A 12726-nucleotide genomic window follows, 5' to 3' on the forward strand; every position below is an offset into this window, starting at 1 on the left:
AGTCTGCTTGAAACTATTTTGTCTTAATTATGGAAAACTTTAGTCGGTTCTTAAGACCGTTTGAATTGTGTAGTGATTTTTTGTCAAAAAATATAAATAGCTTATTCTTGGGAATTTAGTCCACAAAATGCAACCTGACATTGCGTTGTTTAAATGCGTAAAACTTTGGTTTTTTAAACCCATAGACACAGAATATATTCATATCACACCTTACTTAAATTACACATTGTTTTGTTTGAAAAATTAGTATCGAAATTGGTAAATAAATACCAGCATGTTCGAGTGAGGAGTCATTCTTTTACTGCGTAAATGATACCCTTACTGAAACCCTCCGTATTTATCGTTTAAATAATCACCTTTGGTGAACTTTTGAAATTGAATGAGTTAATCTGATCAATTGCACGATACTTACATATCACGAATAAAAATCAAATACAAAACGAAAATTTCACGTCTTGCAAATGTCGAGTCGCAATAACCTCACTGAGCACGTCAATGTTGGTAAGTCGAATTTCCTTTTCAGTTTCGTCGGTCTCGAAGCCATGTACTGAAATCCCCTGGAATCATTCATGTTCAAAATCTGTGTAATTCGTCAATTCTTTTTTCAAAGGCTGCGACAATTTAACTGATATTGCTGTGAACTTTTGATTGTACACAAGAGAAGTCGTACAATTGACGATGTAAACGTAAATACATTACGAATCGCTCTGTAAAATCCATTTTGTTTTATGTTGCATATCGTAAGAACCTTCGTTTTTTTATGTAACAAATCGTAACGCACCGGGCAACGCTCTCCCCACTAACAGCGTTACCTGTAGAATGGATGAACCCCAGGCATTCATGCTTTTAATTTGATTCAATCTGGAAATGTAATTTAAGGCTATAAGAGATTTCAACAATCACTTTGGACTAGATCTTTCGTAAAACCCTGCGAAGCTATGTACCTTTTTATAAGAAAATAACGTTTTTATTTAATGCTTTACAACCTTTCTTTTATCGAGGTAATTTGATCAGAATCTTTTATAAACACTGTATATTAATCGTTTTGAGAATTAATAGAACACATATATTGCATTTCAACAAAATAATATTTGAACCATGGAATTCGGGGTGCATTCTTGAAAAATCTTAGTTAAACGTGAACGTTTAAGTTTGTTGACATTGAATGAATTAAAGTTTGCAAATTGTGAATAAGTTGACGACAACAGCTTGTAGTTATTTGCTCTTTACTTATTTATTTTCCGGCCACAAACTTCACATAAATATTTATACAAAAATAAAACAACTTTTACGATTTCTGCACTTGAAACTTAAACCCCGAACTACCTTCGTAGTCCGCATGCCCCGACACTGTCAACAGTGCGGATGAAAACTGAAACAACAACCATAAATGAAATGAGTTGTCAACATCACACCACTCAGTGTCGCATCGGTAGCAACGAATGGAAGCAAGGAATGAAAGGTACAAAAACTGCGCCAGAGAAGAAAATTAAAAATTATTAAAATTTGGTTTGAAGCACTTTTTCCACCGCACTCCGGAGCCGCTTTCCCATTTGGTCGTACTGCTTAGGGTGGCATTCTTTTTTTTGTTTTTTGTTTTTTTGCTATATGAAACAGAAAGCTTAGCACGACTGGACAAACAAATGCCGTCGTGCTCTATCACTTTCATCTAACTGGAAAGCAGGATCCCGATCTGGTGAGGAAGAGAATGGTCCTGTTGTCTGGGACGGAATCGCTTCTGGGACGGAACGTTCCAGTGCTGTCCAGCAGCGCGCACTGGCACTCGCAGATGGTGCTGATGGCAAAAGACAATTTTCTGGAAGCTCACCGCCTCGGCACGCGGAAGCGTGCCGGGTATTGTGTCTACCGAAATGGGGAAAACTTTCCACCCGATGATCTTTTTTTCCTCGTTGCTTCAGCGAAAGGATGTGTCGCTACGGTGTGAGTGCGGCAAGGGATCCCGAGTGCGGCGGTTTTACGAGTTGTTTTAGATTGTTTCATAACTGTTTCGGGTGTTTCGGAAAGACCTTCATCGCAACATGGTCTGATGCAGGGAGTTGGAGGTTTATGTGTGTTTGTGTGTGTTTTTTTGTGTTGGTCTTTTGCAGGTACAGGACATCCGTGCCGTTTTAGGTACGGGAGTCAGTACATCCCGGAAGTAGACACTGGTTCATTCGCCATTCGCTGAACGTTCTTCGTGCGGGGAAACCTTCCGGCATCCGTGGTTCATCCTGATTGTGCAAACCCATGGCACGGGTAGTGTTAGTTATCTTCACCGTACCGTATGCTGCCCGACTGTCCGGGTTAGTGCTGGAACTAACGCTTTTTCACCATTGTTTCAACTCATCCTTTTTTCCTGCCTGGTCACTCTTCTTCAAACATATTTTCGGTACCTATCGGTTGGTGTGTTTTCGCTTACTCTTATCAACATTTCTTCAGCAAACCGAACTACCACAACCATTCCCAGGTCTCTCCCTCTTTCTCTCTTACCCTACTCTGTCGGACACATCGTGACAGTTCGGGTAGAGTTAGTTTATATAAACTTTTCACAACACATCCGGCTGGTGTGCTTTCTTGTGGATCAGACGCTTCCTTTCTGCCCAGTTCTAATTTGTCACCATTTGAGTGAAAGTCACGTACCACAAGCTCATTATATTCCCTCATATTTCGAAAACCCGGTCCGCCCGCTTCGAAGCTCGATTGCCGTGTTGTTTATGCTTGGTACGGCAGCAGGAAAGAAACGAGACACCCGGTGTTGGAAAGGGTGGAGAGATTACGGTGCCGGTGGTCATTACGCTGTATGATTGAGTTATGGACTCGAACGGACGCGGCTGGACAGTGAATCGGTTTTTGCTTCGGTTTCTACGTGTGGATGAAAAACTAACTGCGAATAGTAACGAACGGCATGGAAAATGAGTGGAAGTGGAAAAAAAGGTGGATTAGGTTTATTATGGTTTCTTCAATTCATCGTTAACCAGGAGAACTTGAAGAATATAAATAAATAACGTTGAAGATGCATTGAAATCAATAACCTTTTAAAAAATCGACGGGTATGTAGGATTTAGTTGTCTAACCACTTTAACCATTGTTTAATAGGGTAAAAGGGGCTGTTTAAGGATTCAATTAAACTCCTGATGTCACACTGAATTTTGGAAAAAAATAAGTGATTATGTACATGTTACGTCAGCCAACACAGACATCACTCCTTGATAAAGTGCTGAAGAAAGCTGCGAAAGTTAGCTTTTAGGGCATAACAAGGCCTGCCATTTCTGGCTTTCTTTGACTTTATTTACCCGTAGCCGTACAGTCAGTCTTGCGTACGGAGGTTTGGCCCGGATGGGATTGTGGACCTTTCTTGTCGTGTGAAGACCGGCACCGCTACCAATACACCACCAGACCGTACCAAACAATAACAATAGCCATGTTATTATCTGTTCTATTCTGTGCTCCTATGTGATATTTTTTTCTTGTCTAATGTGCATATGACTCGCTTAAGGAATACTACCGTTCCATTGTTCTCTTTCTCTCTCCCATTGTGTTACGATAATTTTATTACGAATCACGTTATTGTTTAATTATTCCGTTCCTTTCTTTCTGAATTTACTCTCTTCTAAAATTGTTCCTCTGTATCCTTTATCTATTCTTTGCGGAGCTTAATCTCACTACCCTTTGCAATTCTCATTTAAAAGAATGGGTCAGATTAAAGAATCAACTCATTTTATTCGGAGTCGTTGTGGCGTATGAAACAAAAACCGTAGGTTCACCGCCAGGGCTCATCATAAACAGCGAAAATTAGAAGCATTAGAAGCTAATAGAAACAGTGGTGCCGAGTTGAGGGCAACGGAAACATTGGCGAGGTCATCATGAAGATAAGATGCGAAAAAGATATCTTTCCGATTTCTGAAGAAAGTGATGAATACTTTAAGCAAAACTTGTCTATATACAGTTTTGTAAAATGTACCCAGTTCTGTAACAAAAAAATAACAAGTTCTTTAGGGGAATTGTCTCCACAACTACACGACACAGGTACAGAGAAAACCTGATTTAATGTGTTTAAGTAAAACATCCAAATCTCTTTATTCCGGGGACTTCTTGTACAACCTCGGGGGTACGGCATACTAGACCATCCACAGTGTGCTAGGCATCGAGCTAATCGTTCGTTTCGTCGTAATCGTTTATTCCTAAACTTAGTCGTCGATCCTTATCTTACTTGAAGCCTTATTTTCAACGTTAATAATGCAAAGAAATACAAATGAGCACTGTGTTTTTTACCCACCTAATAGGATTTCTCAGATGACTAGATCCATGACCTTGAAAGATAACAAATCAACCCTCGAGAAAGCTCTATGTTTATTTTTGTTGCCTCGCATGTTCTGAGATGAAAATAGCTACCCATTTATTTGTCAATGAAAAATAAAGCTTAACTTTTTCAGTTCTGAAAATGCATACAACATAACGTTTACATTTCAATAAGATGGTATCGATCCTATTAAAAAAAAAACACTTACCTCAATGATTGACAATAACATTTGCTGCAAAAGTTTTCTTTCTCGCCTATGAAATAAAAATTATTCGCCATTTTCAACCATATACCTGCTGTTCCAAATGATAAAACATTAAAAAATATTACCTCTTATATGAATGCACCGACAGATAATTGCACTTTATTGCTGGCTGTCACAAGTGCCCGGTCATACTGTACCGGTAGGACATCTCTGCGCATTGTCACGTACCCGGACTGTCAATCAAGTGCATTCGTCAATTATTACAATGATACTGAGCAAAATGAAGTGGAAAAGCAAAGGCAGACACACAATAGAAAAACACAAAATGGACGGCTTTTTACTGAAAGTCAATGTGCCACTCTTTACTACTCTTTTCCTAGGGCAAGAAAAAAAATGATTTAAAACTTTGAAGACCAAAACCGACAATAAGCACACTTCAAGTGGCAAATATTCGATTTAAAAGAAAGAAAATGCGAAACACCGAGAGGGGTTATGATTTTTGTGAAAATTTTATTTAAAAATGCTGTTGTTTCATTATTGATCGCTTTGATCGCTTTAGCGGTTTACAGTATTGTTTTCATTCCATGTTTCCTGCTCCCAATCAATTCCCAGTTCGATACATCGTGCGGACGATTTTTTCATGTGTATGTTGGTTTTTTGTTTCGCTTTTGCGCTTTAAAATTTTCCCTCATCAAACACATCAAGCTGACAGAGTTGATGAAGCGCTGTTTTTGCTCTCTCTCTCTCTCTCTCTCTCTCTCTCTCTCTCTCTCGCTCTCCCTCTCTGTTCTTATTTACACATTGCTTCCCTTCGCGTCAATTTCGTCCAATTATGGAGTCGATTTACAGCTTACGTTAGTTGTTGCAGAGCGCGATGTTTTTTGAGTCTGTTTTTTGTGTGTTTGTTATACTTTCGTTTTCCCCTCTACCTGGGTTGGCTGTAATTGATTTGCGACCTTCATATTTGCATTTAAGAGAAAAAAAACAACAAAATCCTAGAAGCCCACATAAACTCAAACAGGCTAGCGTGCTTTGGCTGATGTTGTATGTTCTATTTGTTTTACGTAAAAAAATCTCTTGGCTGGTCATTATTGCGGTTCGTTGCTCTGACGAAGATGCAGTGACGTGTCCCCAAATGTTCGTGGGGAACGGTTATAAATTCGTTACTCTCCAGTGCCTCCGCACTGTTCCGTGGGTTACCAGAAAAAAAAGCAGAACGAAACCCATTCTAACGCTGACAAACCTGACCAGGTATGAGCTGGCCATCGTTTCATTGCAGTAAGCAACGCTGCACCTCGTTAAACATAGTATATCTACGGAGCGTACGGAAGGCTATTTACAGTTCGTTTAATTTCGGCACTCACTCGAATGAATAGAACGTTTCATTTCCAGCTGGATGCAGATCCCTTTTTCGTTGGGAGATACAAACAAACAGTGAAGCGGAAAAATCAACCCCCAACAGTACATCCCAATCGGCCGTAGGTACATGAAAACAATAATTTTACTCGGTTGCTAAATGAAGCTGGGGTTTTTTTTTTCGGTAAAGTAAAAACCATTTGTTGAGTGCCTTGTCACTCACTCCTATTCGCATATCGAAACCATTTGAGCTTGTTAGAAACAGATGAAATAAATGTTTGGTAAGCCCTGTGCTTTCGTGCATCTTTCCATCACTACAGTCTTATTTTTTAGCTTCTGTTTATACATTTCACGTCTTGCACGAATTCGCCGCATGTGTATCGGAATTCGAATTATAATCGAAATATTGCCTTTCCACTGCTATGCAGCCCATTGCTCTAGGAAGCGCACAAAACACACACGTTCGTTCGTGCAAGGTTTACTATTTCGCCACTAATCACTAGCATCTCACTCACTTACCTCTCGACTCCCGGATTGGGGATGTGCGTATTTACAGATCGCGCATTTAGGGATAATCGCTTCGCTTATCTACCTCGATCTACCACCACTACCGGAAATGTACAGCTGTGTGCAGCGAGCGTTGTGAAGCACAGGCATTGGGATTATAATAATTACAATTTGCCCTCCTGGAGTCCCCTAACCGTAATGGGGATTAGGGAATGGATAAAATATTAGTAGCCGATACTGCAACGGTTGCATCGGTTGAGTGAATATTATGTTCACTGTAGCGACACTGTGCGCTCCCTGGCGACATGCCATTTTGTTTTTCTTTCCGTGTACGCCGTCGCTTACAAGTAATATAATGCGATTTACCATACTATGCGCGGGACATTGCGTTTTGTCCGTTTTTTTTTTGTTTGTTTGTTTCCTCTATATGCGGTTTGTTCCATTGCTTGTTGAAATCAGTTCATCCCCAGTGCAAATCCCTGTGGAGATTCCGTTGGCAGGGGAAATAAAATCATCACTATCGATCATCACGAGCTGCGTGCTGCCTTGGACTAATCCGGTTTGGTTTAACGCCTCCAATCCGAGCTCGCCGAGCACCACTTCTCCGAACCTGTCCGTTACAGCTTATCGAGCAGGCTGTTCGACACGAGCAGCGGTGCAAGAGCACCGTTGGGATCGAGCCCAGTTCCTGCCGGTTGCTGCCGTTTCGGTTTGTGGCGCACTTTGGACCATTTTTTCGATTTTCCACTACCTTTCCCCGTGTGCGAGGTGGTGGCAGAGTTACGGGTGGTGGGTTCGGGTGGGGATGCCGTTGAGGATGCCGTCGCTAGTTTGCAGGCTTTCAGCGAGTTTGGAAGATGTTCCGACCGGTTGCAGTGTGGTGTACGCAGAATTCGTATGCTAATTTCGGCCGGTTCCGGCTGTGGTCGTGGTTCTGTACGTTTGCTGGGATGCGAGTTAGACTGCAGTGGGGAATCAGAAATAATAAATTAAATATTTCGATCAGAAATCGTTCAAATCCAAACCATCTTCACTAACAGTCCGATGTAAAACTAAATATGGAGACGCCTGGTAGCTCATGAAACAGAAAGTACCAGGCGTCTCCATCGTATCAAATGAAACGAAAAATAAAGATATGAATGGAAATGAATAAAACACTCGAAACAAAAAATAATATCCATTAAACTTGCACCACTGCCAAGCAGTGGTTTGGAGAAAATCACTTACGCAATCTTTTATGCTCTCGGCATCCCGACTAGCGATGGGGGCATTGTTGCCCTTCACAATACTGCTGCTGGTGGTGGATCCACTGGTAGTGCTGCTGCTGCTACTTCCACTGTCGTATATCATCGCCCGGTTGCGAAGCTCGTGCTTTATGCTCCAATCACGGAGATAGATATCGTTCTGTATCGGAATGCCGCCGTTCGATAAGCGAACTATAAATTGCCATCTGAAAAAGATTTATAGACGCACGCGGATCGCATCGGTTAGTTTCGGTCGGGGATGGCGCAGCGCTGCGCAAGTGAGATGGAGTTACGAGTTGATTCCACCCAATCGTTGCCTGTTCTTCCTTTTATTTCTATTTGTTTGGCGAGTGCCAACCGTACTGCAGTACATGCGGAACGTGCCGGAAGGGATCCGGATGGGTGGTAAAGCATAAAATCAGCTACCCTTAGCGAAGGCACTCCATTTTGCAGTCTTCTTCGCTTGCTTTCTTCCACCACTTCTACGTTTGCTTTTCCCATCGGTGTAGTTTTGCTGAAGGCTCACCGTACAGCATACGAATAGAAATCCGTTGAATGGAACCGGATTTTCTCTGCTTCCTAGCCAGCGCTAACCGAAAAGGGTGCTCGTAAATTCAGCCACCTCTAGTTCACGACGCCTGGCAAGGTTTGCTGGTTGTGCCTTCGAATGTGCCACAAAAGTAAGACGAAAGCACTGGTTTGGAACGACGGTTGGAGTTTACAAGCCACTACCAAAACCGAACACCCTGCAAAAACCCCCCTTCCCGTTCGGTGTTTCGTCTCAACCAGCCCTCTCAATGGACCGGCCCACCGTAGAGGCCGTTGATGGTTGCTACGCAACACGATGGAAATACGACGAAGTGCGAATCCGACAAAAACGAGCCAAACCGGCTTTGGACAGTCGTCGCCATAAGCATCGTCGTCGGCGCCATCGGAATATCACGGTGTCAGGGATCAAGAATGTCATCTCTGCTAGTGAAGAAAATGAATTATAAATTACACTCCTTCAACCTTTCCACCCTGTTTCAACCGTCGGCAACTGGCGGCTGGTGTGTAGGATAATGGTACTTGCTCCTGTAACTAAAATGAAGTTTTGCGATTGTGGTGCTTGTAAGAGGTACGCCGCAAAGGTGCAATCACAGTCAAGCAGGCAGCACGAGAGAAAGGTTATGATTGCCACGTGCAACGTTTTCATTCCTTTGTCCTAGCTTTATCTCGTTCTGCATGCATAGAAAATACTAGCGTAGAGCGTAGTTTCGCATGTTGCTGAATTTCTGTTTCAATTCCAGACCAAAAAGAGCTCAAGGGTTTTTGCCTGATGATTGTTATCGAGTAATTCATCTTGATCGTGTCACGGTTTTATCAATCGTGGCATTGATTTAATTGTCAAAGAAAGTTGTGCAAACCCTACCAACATTAAGTGTTATCTTGTGAAGGTCTTCTCCGTGAAGGAATAGGCTGTTTATCATAACTAGTGCTCAGTTTTGGTATTGGTTTAATTGAGTTTTGGTTGAAATAAGCTATCTACATCAAGTTTAACGATAAAATTTTAACTTGTTTTCATATTAAATTATATGACGCTGATTATTCTTCTTTTTGAGTTCCCTGGACACTTTACAGTAATGAATGTAATTTCACAAGACATAATTAGTACCAAACTACTGCGGGTGGATCGGTCCCCGCACTCTTTTACGATACATTTTTGGATAAGATGTATGCTCAATGTTTTTTTTTTCGTGGAGATTTTCCTGAACATGATTTCACTTCATCAACACTATGAGATAAATAAATATCACGAAAACGTTACAAATTACGCTTTAGAAAAGCTTTCTTTGCAACGAGATTTCCAATTCACCGATTGGAGCTCAAATTATGAAAATATTGCACCAAAATCTTTCATTCAATGCGTTCTGTGTGGGATATTTTCAGGGATTCGGGTCACCTAAAAATAAATGTAGGTCTTGTGCATTTTCCATAAAACGTATATGTATAAATTTGAATTTTTAATCGTAAAGTAGTAATGAATAAAAAAAGTGCAATTTTTTTTCATTATACTTCTGCAGCTAAGTAATTCTTTTCGTAATAATGCAATGTTGAAATAATTCCGCAACAACTGCACATCTTCACATTTATGTTTATCATAGCAATTTTTTCCCCCGAACGATGCATGACGGAACAATTCTAATGAGTTAATATTGATCAAAATGTTATCGAGTTTCAATGCGGGAAAGAAGGTGTTAGAGTAAGTCATTATAATGCTTCGAGCCCTACTCCACTGGCAGTAAACCGTTTAGTGTCCAACGAAAGACGTATTACCGTGTGGTGAAATTTGTTAAACAATCAAAATTATCGTACCATTTAGCGATTTGATCAGGAATGCATGCATCCTTTCATGGCCCGTATCAATGATTGCGTTGCCATCTTCTGCTCCGTTAAGTTCTTCCACTCGGAGCGATTGATTAATGTCCCGGCTGGGTCGAAATCGTAATGAAATTGTATCTTTCCCGTACCCGGCCATCCATTCCCATCCGCCATTGTTAGGGCATCCCTTTACTCCCCATCCCTTATCCCCTTCTAGCCCCCCTGCTGTATATCTTGAATGGGATGGGCGTTGAAACATATCACACTTACCTCAGCACCATTTGATGTAATCGCGACTGTTGTCCCATTTTGCGTAGACAGCGACAGGCTCCAATCACGGATAATTGATGAGTTTCCATTATTTTGATCCCTTCCTGGTATTGTTTGAACGCTTCCAGCAGCATATCTGTTCCGGTTGGTGCCATTGGTGAAACGGGGACGAGAAATTAGAAACATGGGAGAATAAATAAAAGGATAACGACGGTATGCGATCGGGACCGTGTGCTAATGCTATCGATCATGCCCTATCACCCAGCGCTTCCGGCGCAGCAAAGGAAAAAACTCAATAAAAATAACGCCCGAGGGCAACAGAAAGGAAACCCCTAGGAACAAATAACAACGGCCATCACCGAGAGAGAGAGAGAGAAAGAGAGGGCAAGTCGAGCAGGATAAATAATTTACACGTACTTTGCTCCATCAGCCAGTCGCCGTACTGTCGGCGGAGGTCCGCATTGTAGGGGTTGAGCCGTACAACCCGTGCAAGCAGCCGCCCAGCAGCAGCCGGTTGTCCGCCGTACAGCTTCACCAGCTCCAGGTAAGCCGCGGTAAAGAGTGGTTCCAGCTGAATGCAGCGTTCCAGCATCCGGATGGCATCGGTCGTTCGGTTCGATTTTCTGTAGCGTGGAAAGCAATGGACAGAGGAAGGAAATTGATTAGAAATGGCACGGCAAAGGGATGGTGTTGCTGGTTTGCGTTTGCTCGTAAGTACCCGACACGAGCAGTGATAAAAATCGGAAAGGAAAGACCTTTCATCGAACGGACGCAACGGTTTGGGTACCATTAATGGCAGTGAGCCAAATTACAAGGAAAACATCCTTGTTTTCGCTATCTTTCGCACTCCGACCAGATAAAAAGTGCTGCAAACCATTCGTAACAAGTTCCACCTCAGGGTTATGGGCGGTGGCCGGGAAGATGAATATTTTATAATCCTTTTCATCTGAACCGGTACTGGTCTTTAGGTGTGTTTGGGCGAGCGGTGGGCCCTTGTATCCATTTAACTGCTTCACTTCACCGTCTGCTAACCGTAAGCTCCTACAAATTGGGATAAAATCAAAAGCAAACCAACGAACTACCACACTGGCAACGCTGTAGCCTTTCTCGAGCGCTCGCGTTCATTGGGTTGTGCTTTTATTTCATTTTCCTTCATCGCTATTTGCAATCATCCCACCCATCGTCAACGTTTCACCGGTTTGCCGGTAGAAACTCTGTTCGTTCTGGTTTATTTATTTTCTTCTCCCGAAAATAAAGCGTGTTTGGAAGATTTTATCCCCATTACAGCAGTTGGAAGGACGCACGTTCGGCGGGTGGTGTAGTTCGAAAAGCCAATAATGACGGCGATCATTATCGTGAGGATGATGATGTAAGCTGCTCCTGTTTTAACTACGGTATGTCTTCTACGGTATGGTTCTTCTGTTTTGTCAGCACTGTCATCTGGTCGTTAATTTTGATGACACGTCCACCAAACAGAACGCGATGCGCTTCTCCCGTCGAGCTGCTGCGACACCGTGCAGCAAGTACCGAAAGTACGTTAACACGACGTTTCAAGGATCCCACGCTCACGCAAAAATGGCACGCAACAGAGCGGTAAAAGGAATAAAAACACACGTACCACTCATGAAAGTTTCAGAAAATGAAAGGAAAATAGACGACTAGCTGGGCGCATTCGTATCGCAAGTGTAAACTATTTACCATCAAACACACGCCCCAACACAATTCCACCTTTTTGGGTCTTTCACGATAAAACTAGCGAACTAGAAGCGGCATGAACAAACTTTCGGCGAACGAATGTCAGTTCGCGAACGTCGCTGCCAGCTTTGTGTAATTGGTACGCGAAAGACAGTTTCGAAGCGTTTGCACGATGTGCGGAAAAGGAACTTTTTGCTGCCAGCGTTTTTGTTATTTTTTTTTGCTGCTGCTGGTCCGTTGTAACACCGGCATTGACTTGCAACCGTTACCAGGGGGGTTTTTTATGTCAGCTCCGGTTAAACGACGGGTTTGGGTTAATTTGGTGTTGACAACACTTGCCAGTGACTGTTCCTGGAGCGACATGAATTTTTAATTTTGTAGTTTATTTGGCATTTGGTAACTATTTGCATGAAATGCATTACACAATTTGCATTGAAAGAGATTTTCTTGGGTTGCATATTTACAACGAGTGGCGTTAAAAATAAAGCGCTGGATTGAATTAATAATCAGTTCAGATTTTATATTTTTTTTGTTGAAACTAGACATTTAACAAAGTAGAATGTCAAAAATAAGATTTATCGTACCGTAGTGTATTTTTAAACCAACACGGTTTACCGGAGCAAATATGAAAATAAAATATCACTCGTAAATATCATTACTGAGAACTATTCTAGATGTTTTCAAAATATGAGAATTTCACAGATCAGGTCTGATGGAATATTCTGTTAACTTTTCCAAAATGCCCAAAGTGCAACGGATGATTTTTTGAATTCTTGGAAGGGTTTGGT

General features: G+C 41.9%; 2 protein-coding genes across 2 annotated transcripts in view; one reads left to right on the forward strand and one right to left on the reverse strand.

The window, feature by feature from the left end:
* Nucleotides 1-12726, forward strand: part of LOC128707781 (thioester-containing protein 1 allele S3-like) — a 37226-nt gene that overhangs the window by 7179 nt on the left and 17321 nt on the right. The window lies entirely within an intron of this gene.
* LOC128707782 (protein O-mannosyl-transferase TMTC1-like) overlaps nucleotides 6986-12726 on the reverse strand; it is a 65247-nt gene continuing 59506 nt past the window's right edge. Inside the window, exons 9-12 of the mRNA XM_053802739.1 lie at nucleotides 10661-10866; nucleotides 10244-10379; nucleotides 7596-7818; nucleotides 6986-7330 (exon numbers count right to left, since the gene is read on the reverse strand). Of these exons, the coding sequence (XP_053658714.1) occupies nucleotides 6986-7330; nucleotides 7596-7818; nucleotides 10244-10379; nucleotides 10661-10866 (910 nt within the window). The remainder of the gene's footprint in view (nucleotides 7331-7595; nucleotides 7819-10243; nucleotides 10380-10660; nucleotides 10867-12726) is intronic.

Source organism: Anopheles marshallii, chromosome 2, assembly GCF_943734725.1.
Source record: "Anopheles marshallii chromosome 2, idAnoMarsDA_429_01, whole genome shotgun sequence".
Lineage (NCBI taxonomy): Eukaryota > Metazoa > Arthropoda > Insecta > Diptera > Culicidae > Anopheles > Anopheles marshallii.